The sequence below is a fragment of the Choloepus didactylus genome, chromosome 5 (assembly GCF_015220235.1).
Source record: "Choloepus didactylus isolate mChoDid1 chromosome 5, mChoDid1.pri, whole genome shotgun sequence".
In the NCBI taxonomy this organism is placed as follows: Eukaryota; Metazoa; Chordata; class Mammalia; order Pilosa; family Megalonychidae; genus Choloepus; species Choloepus didactylus.
In genome coordinates this window covers 67,806,845-67,824,481 of record NC_051311.1, presented here as the reverse complement: position 1 = coordinate 67,824,481, position 17,637 = coordinate 67,806,845, and the positions used below count along the sequence as shown (strand labels likewise).

The 17,637-nt window shown below is 34.9% G+C and overlaps 1 protein-coding gene across 8 annotated transcripts in view; it reads right to left on the bottom strand.

Annotated features, from left to right (window-relative positions):
• Window positions 1-6,246: 6,246 nt before the first annotated feature.
• Window positions 6,247-17,637, bottom strand: part of POT1 (protection of telomeres 1) — a 140,353-nt gene continuing 128,962 nt past the window's right edge. For 6 of the 8 annotated variants that reach the window (XM_037836253.1, XM_037836251.1, XM_037836250.1 and 3 more), the window contains 4 exons: window positions 17,221-17,309; window positions 15,284-15,375; window positions 14,244-14,349; window positions 6,251-8,173 (listed from right to left, as the gene is read on the bottom strand). In XM_037836253.1, coding sequence (XP_037692181.1) covers window positions 8,061-8,173; window positions 14,244-14,349; window positions 15,284-15,375; window positions 17,221-17,309 — 400 coding nt within the window. In that variant the 3' untranslated portion in view covers window positions 6,251-8,060. Of the gene's footprint in view, window positions 8,174-8,244; window positions 8,717-14,243; window positions 14,350-15,283; window positions 15,376-17,220; window positions 17,310-17,637 lie in introns of those variants that run through there. The other 2 variants (XM_037836255.1, XM_037836254.1) reach the window with 2 other exon arrangements.

Below are 17,637 nucleotides of genomic sequence, written 5' to 3'. Positions count from 1 at the left end.
GAGAAGAAAGAAGATATCACCATGTGCACTGCTATGTGACAGAGAAGCCAAGGACCAGGATTGCCGGCAGTCAGCCACAGAATACCACGGTTTTTGGAGAGAAAGCACCTCTTTGCTGATACCTCGATTTTGGAGTTCCCCTAATCTCAAAACCATGACCCAATCAATTCCTGCTGTTTAAGCCAATCCATTGGTTTTTTTTTTTTTTTTAGCAGCTGGGAACTATGACAAATTCTTACTTAATAGTTGAAATTCAAAGATAAAACATTTTAGATTAATCAGTGGAAACTTTGGTGGTGAAAACCTGGAAACAAATGGGCTGCTTTATGGATGAGGGTCCAGAGAAGTTAAGTGACTTACAGGGTTATATAAGTTAGTATGAAGGCTGAGACTGGATCTCCAGTTTTCTGACTCCCAGGTTGGGGTAAGCAGCCTCATCTAGCTCTGCCTCCACTTCCAAACTCCTTAGAGGCTGATGCCATTCACACTGTAGGCTGGTGAGGAGTGTCCCCTGGAGTTCTACAGTGCAGACCTCTCACACCCATACTTGGTAACCCTGCACAGTCCTCTTTCCAGTAAAATGTCACTCAAGATTTACACTAATTTTTAGTATTTGATAAACAACATAATACATTGCATTACCAGGATGACTTGTATGTAGAAGGCCTAAAGCCTTAAACCAAAGAATTGAAGCTCTTTCAAAAGAGCTGCAACCTCTCAGTAGGTATTCTTTTGGCAGAGAAAAATTTCCAGTAGTGAGCCAGTGATTAAAGCAAGTAAGAGGCGGATTTTCTTAACTTTCTAAAAGAATACTGATCTACTCAGAGTGAAGTGGGAGAAATCATGTGATGAATGTTGGCTGTGTACCTTACATGAGAAGGTAACTGAATTGTGTTGTGTGGCATATCCTCTTCTGCCGTGATCCTATGGGTGTTCTCTTGTTCTAAAATATTTGCTTTAATAAGTCTTGGGATAGCGAAATGTAATGTCAAAAGACTGAGTTATACATTGAAGCCAGGTCTCAGAAAATTTTAAGTACTGTGTATGTATCTTGAATGTAAGAACAATTCTTATTTTCTGAGGCAGATAATATATATATGTGTCACATGCCCTTTTTGTGATCTTAGGGTAGAAAGTAATTTTGCAAATTCAATATTAGAAATTCAGTGCTTTCAAATAGGTGTCAATTTTGGTCTGTGGAACTATAAAATAGGCATTAAAATATCTCCCCAAAATATCTGAGCATAAAAAATGCATTTTAATTTGCATTTAGATTTAACTGAAACCATAGGGACCCAACACTAGTGTATTACATCATTGTACTAGTTTATCACATACACATCTTTGTTTAAATCTCTATTATAACAAAAAAACACAGGTACATTGAGTCATGTAAGTCCATTCCAAAATCAGATGCTCCCAAATATGAAGAAAAAAAGATTCCTGATGATTCTCTGAAAAATAACAAATGTCTAGTCTACTACTTATTATATGTAAACCAAGTTTGAGTAATAAAACAAAGGGAAATCTACAGTGTTGTCTGTACTGTAGTTTTAAGTAAATCAAACGAAGAAACTGAAAGATTCACAAACTACACTGAAAAAAATTTTCCCCACAAAATTTATGACTTTTTCTTCCTCTTCTAAGTTTTTTTTTTAATCAGAAAGTATTTTCATTCTTTTCAGAAAAGTGCTTGCACAGTGTTATTTTCAGATTCTTCCCCCAACTATCAATTAAGTCAAGCTAACCCATATTTAAAAATAAATATCAGCCCTGCTAGCACATAACTGCTTTTTTTCTTGAGCTTCTTTATGTCTCTGAATTTTTCCCAATGAGATATTGAGAAAATAAGGCTTGAAATCTTAAAACTATCTAAGATAACCATCTCTTAGGATAAGACTCTTTGGTCAATTGGTCAAGGATATTCACTGTTCCATTCCCATTTTTGTAATGCTTTTACTAGATTGAGCCTGAAGTAACCCAGAGTATATATTTGTTTCCCTTTGTCATCACTGCAGCAGAACTTGCTAGTATGTTAAGGAATCAGCAAAACAGAAGGATAAAATAAGTTTTAAATCTTGAGAGGCACAATAAATATGATTAAGTTTTGCTACCAAATATTAATATCTAATATATTTTGAGGGCTTCCTATGTACCAGCTTCTGTTCTCAGCACTTACATATACTATCTCATTTAATATCCTTTAATGGCCTGCTGAGGTGGGCACTATTATTATGCCCAGTTTTCAAAAAGAAGTTAAGCAATTTGCCTAAAGTCAAACAGGTAGTTAGCAATGCAGCCAGAGGCTGAATCCATGCAGTTTGGAGCTAGAGCCCTGGGTGAGGCCCCAAGATCTGAGGCTTTTAAAGCTCCAGGTGATTAATATTTAGTGCTAAGAACTACTGGTCCAGAGTCTAGGTCAAGGTGTTTAATTCAAATGCTCTCAGGGCCAGGCAGGTAAAATAAATGTTTGAAGTAACCAGATACAGGCCCCATATTCTAAAGTTCTAAAATAGTGGTTCTGAATCTTTTACCTGCAAAGGAATCACTGGAGAGATTAAAAATGCGAATTACTGAGCCTTAACCCCAGGGAGTCTATTTAATCTGCATCAAAGTACCTAGGTTTTATTTTTAAATGTGAATATCTGGGTCTCAGGAAATCACTGCTCTAAAACCACACTGGGTGCTAATAAATTCTATTCTCAGATTTTGGGTCTAAGCCCTTAAATACAAGATAACCACTTCATTCATTCTAGAAATATTTACTGAGCACCTATTATGTGCCAGGAACTTCTAGGAACTGGGTAAACAGCAGTGAGCAAATCAAACTTTCTGTTCTAGTGGGAAAGAGGGACAGAGTAAGAACAAATTAATGTATGATGTCAGATGGTGATAAGTTCAATAAAGATCTAAAACAGGGGTGGGGAATGGAGTGTATTGATAGGGTGGTCTTTTATACAGAACGTTTAGGTATGGCCTCTCTGATACAGTGTGTGGTACAAAGAGCCTGCAAAGCAAACTAAAAGTGGAGAATAAAAACAGGTGTGCACACTCATATACACATACATGCGCACAAATACACACTGACACAAACTATTTAAGTGTGACTTTGTGGCCTAGATTTCAAGGAAAAAAATAGATGTTGCTGTAGTCTAAAAATAGCAGACAAGTCTGTAAACTTTACATGCTGACACATCTAAAGGAGCACTCCCACATACATCAATGCGTTGTCCTCATTATTATAATTGATTCCTAACACTTCTCATCAAATACATTCCTGGATGGAAGACACATTAACCCAAGTAAGATGAGCATCACTTTGAAATCCTAACTGACCTTGAATTTCCTAAACAGTCTCAATCACAATACTGCAGGGAAAAATAATACATAGGGCTATTGATTCATTTCCTGCCTGCCAAAAGAAGACGTGGTCAACATACCTGAGCACACTGGTGAGCCTCTGCTTAGTGAGTTCTGATACTATTTCCAAGTACCAGAGGGAAAAGAATCAGAGATTTTTACACTTGGTTTTACTAGCTGACTAGGACTCTTTCTCTTGGAAAGACAGGAGGCTTTGATATATTACCTGCTGATCCTGAGAGGCTAGCACAGGAAAACACTTTTAGTGCCCCTAAAATGATGTTCTAGGACATTAGTGTGACTTATCATAGCCTTCAAAGAGCCTGAATTCCCTAATGAAAGGCATCACAGATAGATGCTCTCCTTTCCTATCTAACATTACTCTCTTCAAAATGAGTTCTTGACAACAGAAAATTTCATGCAATAATGTCTGTGCATTCACCTCTAGACATCTAGAAGTCTAGGAAGGCTTCCAGAAATCCAATCACTTGAAAACCTCCAGGAGGTATGGTGAAACCAGATTCCAGTGTTTCCACATTTATTTAAAGGGGAACTAATGCCAGACAAAATACAGATGAAAATAACAAATAATAAAATATTATGAATAACTATAACATACAGGTAACATTAATAAATTCTTGTAAAAATGAAAATTCCAGAATTGGCACTGTAAGAAATAGAACACCTAAACAGACCGAAAGGCACTATAGAAATAGGGAGTGAATTAATCAGAGAATTTCCCACTAAAATGTTACTTATGCTGTTTAATTAGAAACAATGGATTTCTTCCTCTGTGTGTGTATACATATATATATATATAAAGTTCATCATAAAAAGGGACAAAACCAAGTTGCACAACTGTATTTATAGCCTGATGCTATTTAAAAAAACACACACATACACACGTTCTTAGGAAAAAAGTCTGAAAAATCATACATCAAACAGTTAAAAGTGTAGTTTTAGTTTCCTTGGCTGCTCAAGCAAATACCATGCAAAGTGATGGCATAAACAATGGGAATTTAATAGGCTCATGGTTTTGAGACCAGGAAAAAGCCCGTTATCAAGGAATCATCAAGGTGATGCTTTCTCCCCAAAGACTAGCGTTCTGGGGCTGGCTGCCAGTGATCCTTGGTCCTTAGCTTGTCCCAAGCAAAGCACATGTGGTCTCCTGGTCTCTCCCTTCCATTCTGGGTTCTGCTGATGTTCATCTTCTGTCTGGCCCCTCTGTCTGAATTTAATTCTGCATATAAAGGACCCCAGTAATAGTATTAAGGCCCATCCTAACTGAATTGTGCCATAACTTAACCAAAGTAACCTTATCAAAAGGTCTTACATGGGCTCACACCCACAGGAATGGATTAAGTTTAAGAACATGTTTTTCTGGGATACATACGGCTCCAAACCACCACAAGTGGTTTCCTCTGAAGTACTCGTTAGGGTAGGAGTGAGTTGAACCTTACATTAATCTGTTGTTTCAAATTGCTTAATGGGTAAAAACAAAACTTGATGAAATGAAAGAAGGCATATAACCAGATCTAGCTTTTCCCCAGAAACCAAGGAAAGCTTCCAGAAAGTGAAGGGAACTGGCTGATTTGAGAGGCACAAAGAGTGGTCAATTCATATTTTGACTTCTGAAAGAACAGTGGGCAGGAAAAGATTTTGGCCAATTCCTGTGACCCACAAACAGCTAGCTCAGGCATAGGATCTATACCAATTAGAAAACTGGGCAGCCAGTGCCCTATTGTATGGAGACTGATTCCTAAGGTAGATGAAGATGTATTCAGCTTCTTCTGCTCCACAACACCAGTCTGTCTATTTTCATTCAGAAACAACACAGTGTGCAACATGACTGGGGATAAAAAGAAATGGGGAATGATGCATTGCATCCTTGCATGTATTGTTTCCTCAATTAAAATGTACCTGGAAGTGGTGCATGTTTCATTATCACATCTAGATAAAGAATAATAATTGATAGCCTCAGATTTTCTAAGACATCATTCTATTCCTCATGTAGAAAGAACAGTGCACACCCTCTCTCAAATGCCTCTTAAAATGCCTATGAAAACCCAAGAACACAATCAAAAACATATAAAAAAATAAGCTAGCAGAAAACCTCAAAAGAAAACTTAAGATTTACAGTTAATCTATTACTAGGATCAGGGAAGAAATAGCACTAAATATAGGGCTTACAGAGTTTAACTGAAAATTATTATCAGTAGCTGACACAGCTTTGCAATGTGGACAAACTCTCTGGCTTTGAATGGATTGGGAATATACTCCCTTCCTCACTCTCTCCCTCACTGCCTATGTCTCCTGCCACTGACACCTAAGAGCCTGTAAATCAGAAAACTAGGCAACCATTTTTCTGCTGAACAGGAAACAGTAGAATCTCAATACACTATCATTCTTATCTCACCACCCTCAACAAAGTCTTCTACATTTGTTTGGAAACTGTAACTCGGGAAAAATAATAAGCAAAAAAGATGGCAAGAAAACACCACATAGTTGCTCATGGTGGGTATTTCAGTTTTTAGTGATTCCATCAATTTAGAGTCTTTGAGCACCAGGTCATAGGGATAGGTGCAGAGCCTATGACCTAGAACAATACAGCTGTTGTCTAAGTCATATGTCTGCTAAACAAAGGAAAGGAAGCTCAAATCCGGGCACAGTGAACTGTCATCTAGTTGTTGTTCCAGAAATAAATTCTCCTAACACTCCAGGTTCTTCATTAGGGTAAGGCACATACATCGCCACTGGATAAATACTATGTGCTGTTGATGAACTGATGAACTCTTCTTGCTCCAAACTGAAAAGTTTTTTAAAAAGAAAGCCCAAAACAAAACAAATGATGACAATGTGGGGATTTATTAAAAATATTAAAATGAAGAAAAAGAGAAATGACCCATCACCATGAAGATTCATAGGAAGAGTTTCACTTTGTAAACTTGGAGATGCATCAGGTTCACTGTGAAGCCAGTGCACCTTTTGACTCCTACTCTTCTAGACTGGCTGCTTCCTGAAGGCAGATAAAATACCTATCTTTCCTTTGTATCCCTAGAACATCGATACTGAAACGAATCTCTTCACTTGCGGAGTTTAAACATTTTTTCCCTGTACAGCAGCTTCGGTCCCTTTCACTGTCAATAGCAGGCTGATATAGCTCAGTCAGTGATGGCAGTGATGGGTAGTTAGGTCTGAAGATGTGCAAAACTACCCAGAAACTAGAATCTAGGGTTATTATAAGCAGAGGAAATCAGATAGTCCTTTTGTTGAAAGGCTGTTAAAAGCCCTTTGATAATACAGAAAAACACATCACTGGCTCCAGTTATAATCTATTTCCAATGTTACTTCAATTATTTAAGGCAAGATTTATTTGCAGCCAACACCATGCTAACTTTTGCTCCAGAATCCTGGAGTGGTTAACAGTGCAGGCTCTGGACAAAGATTATCTGAATTCAAGTCCTGAACTTAGCCCTTGATAAATGTGTGAACTTAGTCAAGTTAGCTTATTAATCAAGCCTCAGTTTTCCTCTCATGAAAATGGGTTGTTGTGAGGTTCAAGTTCATGTTAAGGGTTTAGCAGAGTGCCTCATATGGGGCAGTCCTAAAGGTCTGCTATACTGACATACCTGCTTTGATTCTTTGCCACATATCTTGCCTCAACTCAATATGGTGTAAATAAAGGAGACAGATGAAACGTGTGCTTTTATTTATTCTTCATTAATATTGAAAAAGGCAGATTTGTATCTCAGCCTTGAGCAAATAACATACATAAATACAAACACATACACAAACATATAGAAATATCTGCATAAAAATGAATATTCATGATCTTAAATTTGAAAAACCTTATCAGGTAAAAAGCAGACTATTATGCTGAGTTGACCATTCAATCACTAACATGGTAAATATGATCACTTCCTACGATTGAGGTGGAATGGAATAACTTCTAACATCATGGAAAGAAACAAGAAATCAAGGTACATAATTCAAGCATGAAAAAGACGGATTTATCCTAAAATGGTCAGTTATCAGCATCCAAACAAAGCAATTCTGTCACTTTTCCTTAAAGAAGTTCACTTTCTTCAGTACACTGTACTTCATTTAAGCAACCACTTCTTTAAGCAGTACTTGTTTAAACAGATCCCTCTGTAGAAAAACAAAACGAAACAAAGCAAAAGTACTAGCTGCCATTGATCTCTGCTCAGTAAAAGCCAAAAATTTAACGTAAGGATATTTTCTAATCCCATACCCACACTAAAATCATCCACATCAGTGATATAAACATCTAGCTCAACCTAGGATAGCAGAGGAATCAGTGGTTGACTAATGGAAAAAACAACAGGAAAAGCAGCTTTTAGTATAGGTCACCAAAAGAGTTTCTCTGAAGGACTGCAAAAAGCAAATGAAAACAGAGCCCTTATTTATTCAATCTCTCTTTTTCTTATATCCCTGGAAGCCATCATGCTGGTTATTTTGAGCAACAGGGACATTTTTAGCATAGGCATAGGAACACATTAAGATAACACAATGTCTATCTGTCAAAAAATACTTTAAATAAAGGTTAAAATGGAAATGTGGACAATATTTCAAAAGAAAACTAGAGAGCTAAATCTCTTATGTTTTATAATAATCTCATAGAAAATAATAATGTTTTCTAAAATTACAGAATTTTACATATGCTACATTGAATGACAATATTAGATAAGGTCTTCTGCAACTGTAGTATCAAAAATCTGATAGCAAACTTGCTGTTCTGTTCCATTTGTGACATTATATGACTTGATGAAGCATTCCAACCATGGGTATGCATCTACAAATCAAAAAGAAAATGCTACTTCACCAATAAAACTAAACATGTATCTCTGAAATATGTAACCATAACAGTTAGTGGGAAAAATTAACACATTTAATGTAGCCTGAAAAGTAAATTAAAAATGCACTTAAAAAATTTAACATTATCCACTCTTCCAAATACGTGGTTTCATGTTATTGTTTTGCAGCAAACATAATTAATTTGAATTGTCTTTCCAACAGGTAAGAGTGATTAAATCTATAGTTTTCAAATGTTTGCTATCAAGGGTAGCAAGCCATCTTATACCCAGCTTTTATTCCTTTTTTTCCTGTGGACTGATTGATGACCACCTTTTGTTGATTAACTAGAAAGAAACTGAACCTGAACTCCCATTCAGCTCAAATCCTTACTCCTGTCTGGTTGAAACTCTCAACAGGTAGCAGATATTGAGCCCAGGCAATGTTGACAGCCATAGATGCCATTTCCCAAAATTTGGTCATGACCATGGCACATCCATTGATAACTTCTAGAAAAATTTCTTATGTTCCCCCAAGTTTTGGTCTGAAAGACATTTAAGATGGTATTCAATATTTAAAAGAGTGAAGCGAGACAAACACTCTCCTATAGTGCTGACAGTACTGTAAAAAGATAGAATATTCTTGAAAAGCAATCAGGCAGGATATATCAGGCTTTTTGATATGGAGGCTTTACTTTCAGAAATCTATTCAAAAGAATAATAAGATGCAAAAAACAATGGAATTTATGAAACATTATTTATACTACTGAAAAAATTATAAACAATCTAAATATTCAACAAAAGGAAACTAGTTATAAAATTTTAGGATATTCATAAGAGGTGATATTTTAGAGATTTTAAAAACTGCTTTCATAGACTGAAAAATATGGTTACTTGCTTATATTGCAATGTCAAATAGAATTTGAATTGTTGATGAGATCAAATATGTAAAATGTATACCCAAAGACCTTAAATACAGCTCTTGTAGGACAATTAATATTAAGACCATAGTTATAAACATGTTTAACTATATTTCAAAAATTTATTTAGATTGCAATACATTTTTCATAAAGGACTGGTATCCAGAATATATAAGAATTCCTAAAAATCAGTAATAAAAAGATAGATGAGATAAAGATAATAAAATGATAAGCAGATACTTCATTACAGAAGACAAATAGCCAATAAGCACATAAAAGGTGCTCAACAATATTTCTTCAGGGAAATGCAAACTAATACTACAATGAGATACCATTTCATATCCACTAGAATGGCTAAAATTAAAAAAAGACTGACAATACCAAATGCTGATAAGAATGTAGAGCAACTGAAATGTTCTTGGCAGCCTTTCCCATATTAGGCCAGAACTGGAAACAAACCTAATTGTTCATCAACAAGAGAACAAATTAATTAATTAATTGCAATGAAATCATAAAGCAAAATTCTGCTCAGCAACAGAAAGGTACAAAGAACTGAAACTCAACACAATGATATGGAATCATCTCAAAAACATTATGTAGAATGTAAGATGCCAAACACAAAAGAACATCAAGAAGAGGGAAAAGTCATCTGAGGAGACTGAAATGAGAAACTGATTGCTTCTAGAGGTTGGTAGATTGACTGGAAAGGGCCTGAGAAACTTTTTTGGAGTGATGAAAATGTTCTCTATTTGGATTTGAGTTTTGGTTACATGGCTGCATAAGACTCTCAAAACTCACCAAACTGAAGTTAACACCTGGGCATTTTACTACATGTGAATTATACCTCAATTAAAAATTAAAAAGAAAACTAAAAAAAAAATCTATGTCCTTTTGGAGGTACAACTTTGCTTTTAAAATGACTCAACTGAGGCTCAAAACAAAATTGGTTTCTGGCTGTCCATTCTTAACTTGATTTGCTTTGGACTGATTTTTCACAGCCTGAGTCTCCACATTCCCCTTGTTTCAAGCATCTAATCCATCCTAACCAAAACACTTAGGATTCTGGGCAAGTGTTTTGGTAACTGATTTACAGAGTTAAATAAGTGGTCCAAATACCAGAATCACTTTAATTCAGTATGTCCCTGTGCTGGTTTGAATGTATTATGTCCCCGAAAACACCATTATCTTTGATGTAATCTTGTGTGGGCAGACATATCAGTGTTGATTAGATTGTAATTCTTTGAGTGCTTCCATGGAGATGCACCCCACTCAACTGTGGTGATGACTCTGACTGGATAGTTTCTGTGGAGGTGTGGCCCCGCCCATTCAGCATGGGCCTTGATTAGTTTACTAGAGCACTATATAAGCTCAGACAGAAGCAGCGAGCTTACTACAGCCAAGAGGGACACTTTGAAGAACACCTGGAAGCTGTGAGAGTAGCTGCAGATGAGAGACAGTCTGAAGATGGCTGTTGAAAGCAGACTCTTGCTCCAGAGAAGCTAAGAGAGGACAAACGCCCCAAGAGCAACAGCGAGTGACATTTTGAAGAGGAGCTGCAGCCTAGAGAGGAGCGTCCTGGGAGAAAGCCATTTTGAAACCAGAACTTGGAGCAGATGCCAGCCATGTGCCTTCCCAGCTAACAGAGGTTTTCCAGATGCCATTGGCCATTCTCCAGTGAAGGTACCCGATTGTTGATGTGTTACCTTGGACACTTTATGGACTTAAGACTGTAACTGTGTAACCAAATAAACCCACTTTATAAAAGCCAATCCATTGCTGGTGTTTTGCATTTGGGCAGCATTAGCAAACTAGGACAGTCCCCAAATTAACTGATTATCTTTCCCAAAACCTCTCTCTTCTCTAATTTCCACTGGAAAAACCATTTTTTTAGGCATCAGTGAGGCAGTAGAGTCATGGCAGCTACTCTCAAGTAGTTCACACTCCAGAAGCTGATAAAACAATCCATTTCCTTGCATGCAGTAAACTAATTATATTGCAGAGTGGTAGAAAGGGTAATTTCCTGTTGCTATAGGAATACCTCATGTCTTGATAAGTGCTGAAGGAAGAGGACATCTAATTTGGTGAATAGAGACCAACTGTAAGGATGTTCTCAGAAGGTGTGGTGATAAAATTTTGTCAGAAATAAAAGGCAGTCTGGGGCCATAACTTGAAAGATTTATATCTGAATTTGACTTCCAACAAAAGAGAAGCTATCAATGGTAGTTCCCTATACTGGTACCAGGGTCAATCTGCTACTTGGAGTCACTTCTTGAAGGCTGATGAAAGTGTTTTTACCTTCAGGAAAGTGGGGTGAGGGATAAGGATTATAGTAAAAGGTTAATCTGCAAAAGGAGTTGACAGTTTCAAGGCAGAGTGGACACCTAAACAAAATCATGATTTCTCCTACCTCTTCTATCCATCTCTAGTGTTATCTACAAAGACAAAATTGTATAATAGTTTAGTGTATGGGTTATGGATATTGGCAGACCTGGGGTCACAGCCAAGTGCTGAACAAGTTTTTTAAATCTCACTTTCTAAATTTACAAAATACCAAAACTGTTGTGAAGATTAAATGATGCCTTAAAAAAAGTGCTCGAGAAAGTTAGTTGCTATTTTTACGTTTTAAAATTGACTTAAAATAAATTACATTCACAAGCAGACAATTCAGTGAGTTTTGACAGATATATACACACTCATGAAACTACCACTCCGATCAAGATATAGAACCTATCCATCACTCCCCCACATTTCTTTTTATCCATTGCTCTTTTCACCCTCTACCCCAGGCAACCACTGAACTGCTTTCTGCCATAATATATTAACTCGCATTTTCTAGATTTTCATATAACTAAAACAATACAATTACTATTCTTTTTTATCAGGTTGCTTTCACTCAGCATAATGATTTTCAGATTTATCCATGTTCTTGTAGTTTGTTCCTTTTAATTGCTGAGTAGAATACCACTGCGTACACAGACCACATTTTGCTTATCTACTCACCTGATAGACATTTGGGATGTTTCCAATTATTAGTAATTACTAATAAAGCTGCTATGGACATTCATATATATATGTCTTTGTGTGGACATGTTTTCATTTTCCTTAGGTAAATATTTAGTAGTAGAATGGCTGGGTCATATGGTAGGCATATGTTTAATTTTCTAAGCAACTCCAGTTTTCCGAAGCAGTTGTAGCATTTTACATTCCAACTAGCAGTTCCAGTTGCTCTGCATCTTTGTAAACACTTTATGTTGTCAGTTTTAAATTTTAGCCGTTCTAATGAATGTGGTTAGATAGTTTATATTTAGTTTTATTTTATATTTATTGTTGTTGTTGCTGTTATTTTTACTGAGGTTGTCTTTTCTATGAATATGCTTTCCCCATTTGCATTACCTCCCTGGTAAGTCAAGCCTATATCACCTTTAAACTGAATTACTAAACTTGCTGTTTAGCTGTTTTTCCTGCCTCTGGCATATACTATACATTTACCCGCCTGTGCAGTCACCAGAATGTTGATAATTTCATTATGGCATCTCTCTGCTTCCAAATCTGCCTATTAGAACAATCCCATCTCTATAAACTGGTGTTCAAAGCCCTCTGCAAACAGTTCTAGATCTCCCTTTTCAATAGTTATTCTCTGTTGTTTCCCAACATGTTAAAATTTAATCCTCTGCTTAAAGCATGCTCATTTTCTCAGTTTACCAAATTTCCACAGCCATTTGCATCAATGTTTCTTTATTTATTCCGTTTACCATATCTGCAATTTCCAGTCTTACTCTTTTTTTTCCCTTTCAAGTCTTCTAGGTTACAACCTCTATGTAAATTCTTCTGATCATGCCAGGCTGATCTTACTAATTATTTTTTCCTTTGATCTACTACAATCTATAATAATACAATTTGTATGATTTTTAATGTATTACAGTCTGTTTCATATTATATGTCAATATTTGTGTGCAATTTATCTTTTCTTCTTTTATCATATTGGGGAGGTAGTACAGTATATTAGAATGATCATGGGTTCTGACATCAGTAAGAATTAAAATTTCCACTCTGTTAATTATTAGGTATATGAGCCAGAATAAGTAAATTCATCTATCTGAAATTCATGCATAAAATGGGATAAAAAAAATCTGTATCCTGTGGGAATGTTGTGATAATTAGAGAAAATATAAGGGAAGTGTCTAGCAAGATGGCTGTATATTCCTAGTAAGTACTCAATAAATGTAGCTATTATTAGATTATTTCCAAAGAACAATGTCCTGATTGCACTATTTGAATTTTGTCATGCACTTACTAATGTGTTTCCCTCTCAGAAAACACAGCCAACACAAATAAAGGTTTGTAAGTATAACAAAGTTACACTTGTAAACAAAACTCCTAACTTTTTGGGATTTTTATAAAATGCAAAAATTGACTAGAAAATAAAGCCTGATTAAAAATAACCTTAAAAAGTTAAACAGCCTAAATTGGTAGTTGGTAAGATTTATTACTGATGAAAAATAGTTAGTAGAATCAAATTGTCTTAACATAATTTAGATCTGCAAGTTTCAATGTGGCTAGAAATAATGGCCACAGACAGACAACTCAGTGGCAACAAGTGTGATCAGTACAATTTGACTTGAAAAAGATCTGATAGATGAATCAAATGTTTATACAAAAGCAACCAAAGCTGAGAAAAATAATTACTAAAATAAAAACTTGCAAAATCTGAAACTAGTTGATATTGATTAGAAAAACCATCAGTGAATTAAACCAGCTAAATGAAGTTTGTTATAGGAAATATTTTGCTTGGCAAAATTTCATTCACATTGAATAATTCAATGAAAATGCATTCTTTCTTGGTATAATTTCAAATAAAAGGTCTGCATGTACAAACAGTGTCAAATGTGCTTGTGGTAAAAACTGCCTGCTTTTTACTACATTTCCAAAGATTTAACAATTCTTTCATTGCAGGAATTATGATTTATACTTATTTTATCCATGCTACTGTCTTTGTCAAAGGGAAGATCGTATATTAATCACTCATTACTTAGTAATTCATTTGAATTCATATTTCAAAATTTTCATATCTTTCAAAGTCCACAGATTAGATATATACTAGGTACTATCTCAAGGAAATGAAGAGTGGGGTTGCGAAAATATTATTGCCTACCAATTTTTATTCCTGAAGGGCAAAACATATCCATGATCATATCCATACTTCTCTGAAGGTCATCACTGATTAGGATTTCTGATGCTGGAATCTGGAAGAATTTGTCCTTTTAAAAAAGACAAAAGTTATATGACAGAAGAGAAAATGAATTGACGTTACTCTTTTGAAAAAAGTTATAACTAATACAAAAATAATTCAATGTTTTCTACTTAACTAAAATAATCTAGACCCTTTCACTTTACCAAGAGTGCACAATCTGTAAATTAAGAATGTTGGGCAGAACTCTGAAATCTGATTTACCACTTTAACTACAAATAGCTTTGAGAAATAAATAATCAAGTTAAATTTCTTTGATTTAATAATGATTAAAAACATTAAGGCTGACTATTCTCTTTGTGTTTAGGAAAAAAATTCAGTATTAAGTTTAAAACAGTAAAACATATAATCTGTATACATTTATTTGTTCAGTTTTTATTTCCCCTACTAGATTATAAACTTGAGAAGGGAAAGGCTTTTGCTTGCTTTGCTCACTGCTGTATCTCAATCACATGGAGTAGTACCTGGAAAAGCAGATGTTCATTAAATACTTAGTAAATGGGTAGAAATAATTGTGTAGGCAGAAGAAAAATTCTCTTCTCAACCTCACCCTATATTCTTTTCCAATAAACTTAATCTCCCTATCAAAGTAACTTTGTTCTGTCTAATGTGATAGGTGGAAGTTTAAAAAAGGAGAGTGAAGTGCTGACTACAGACAATGCCTAGGTGGTATTGCCATACCTCTGCCTCTTGACCCCTGGAACAGACTTTCTGCATGTAGACTGACTCCTTACATTCCTATTCATCAAGTTTTCAAAGCTATTCAGATTTTACGATTTACAATGTAAAAGCAAAAGAGATTAATACAAAGATAATTAAAGACTTATTCCCTCTTATTTTTTTCTTCTAAGTTGTCTTAAAACTTTTCAGGAATCAAGTAGATATGAAAATTCAAAAAATATTAATTTTTAGTTAGAAGTATCTTTACTATCTCTGTTACTTACAGAATCCATGAGAAAAGCTTCAAGAACTCCTGTTCCGTCATCAAGAGTAAATGTCATAACAAACACATATTGGAGAGGTACAATGCCCAGTACTAGTGAAGGAAAAAAAGATCAATCCATAGGAGTCTGTTGTAAAGTAAACATTCTTTTATGATAGTATGTACCTGTTAAATTTGGTACAAGAGATAAAGGAAAAAGTATGCACAGGACTTTTGCTCTCCAATACCAATATATTAAGCTCATTTTGCTGGTTCATTTTGGACAGTGACTAATAATTATGTAAGTGGTTGCATCCTTTTTGATTAAATATTAATATAACAAACTTTTAAAATGAGTTGATACCTCAATAAAAACAGAGGAAATGCCAATTCATTGCATGTTAGCCTTGTGGAAGGCAAAATTAAAATACGAAAACGTCTAAAACTATCATGCAGTGCAATATTTATGATTTTATAACATGTTTATCCATTTTGTATTATAAGCAGAGGAAGCAGTTATTATTTTTAAAGAGATATCATTTGGTTGAATGGACAAAAATGTCAGAATCTGGGACTTCACAATTTGGAAAGGATAGGAAGAAAGAAGAAGTCAGAGATCCCAAATTGCATGAAAATGCGCAAATTAAGATGAACATCTTACTCTGTCCTTGGAAATGGAAGACATATGTTTATAGAATATTATCTTCCACCAATGGAATTCATATTTAAAGAGTGAGATTAATTAAGGTGTAAGTAAAAAGAATGACTCAGGGTATATGAACATGACATGAATTGTTAATACAGAGGAAATGATTTTTAGGATTCAAAAAGGTCTCCATAGGTTAAAACTGTGAGATAAAATCAAGCAGGCTGAATTAAAATTCTATTGTGAGAGACCAACCAACCAAACAAATTGCTTTAAGACTAGAACAGGGAAGACCAAGCTTGACAGCAAGAAGCTCATGTAAAAACAACCCAGAATTTCACTGGATCACAAACAAAATAGATAGCTGTATCATATAGCTGGGTTAAAAAAAGAAAGAAAAAAGGAAAAGCAGAAAGAAAGAAAGAAACAGAAATAAACAGTATACACATAAATATCTATGCACTGGCATTTCATGCTAGAAGAAGCAGAATGCTCAGTTTTAGGGAAATAATGGTTCTCACTATATTGTGAATTAGCCAAACAACATCTGGAGCCCTATGTCCAGCTTTGAGAGGAACACTGGCAGGGTGGGACATTTACTGAGGAATAGAAACAAAATAGTAAGGAGTATGAGAAACTGCCCAAGGAAGTAGGCGTGGCATGCTTGGAAAAATAAAGACCCAGTGAAGGCTTGAGGTTTAATATTCAAATGTGCAGTCTTATAGAAATGAAACCTGCACACATTCTAATAGACAGAACTTGGGCCATGTTAAAGTTATAAGTGGGCAGATCTTGCTTCACTATTAAGACATGCCTAACAAGAAAGGGGACCTGCTGCTTTGCAATGTAATGTGTACCCTGTCACTGGAAGTGATTTAAACAAAGACTGGATGGCTACAGTCAAGAATGTGGTACAAAAAGATCCTTGTTCCAGCTAAAGTCTTGTATTGGGTGAAAAGTTGTACTTGCTATCTCTAAAACCCTTTTCAATCCCAAGATATTAGAACTGGAGACATTTTTTTCAGAACCTGTATTTATGACTAATGACTAACAACTAAAACAAATTATTGAATATTAAAATGAGCAATGATTAAAAAGTACTAGCAGATGATTAAAAGTTAGTTTGCAGATATGCTAAACATTTACTCTATGCTTTTATTACAATCACTGTGAATGGTTTTTCTTAAGAAAAGCTAAACTTTAATTCAGCCTTTGCTCCGGTCTTATAATATTTATAAATACTGAAATATGCACCACTGAGATGACATTATACTAAGAGAGCTAAAATTGTAGAATATGGATATTTTGCTAACCTTCTGCCACAGAAGAAGGAATCCAAGATGTTTTATCAACGAGAGAATTTAGATTTTGCATTGGTCTCAAACTAGAACATTGCTTACATCTGAAATTAATAAAGAAAAAAAATAAATATTTTTAAATAATTTAACTAACTCATTTCATTATTATGACTTACTTTTTCTACTCAAGTATGCAGTTTTAAAAAAGCAAATTATTAAATGCAAGAGTACTGTAACTCTTATATTAAAATGTTATTTCAAACAAAGAATTATCAAAAAAAATCTTATATAGAAGCAATCAAAAAGATAGTATGGTTCAGAATAAAAAACACTCAAATAAACAATTGAGAATAAGAAGACTAGATTTCAGGTCCAGATTATGTTACTTAATCATTTTGGCTCTTAATTTCTTTACTCAGTAGAGTAGAATGA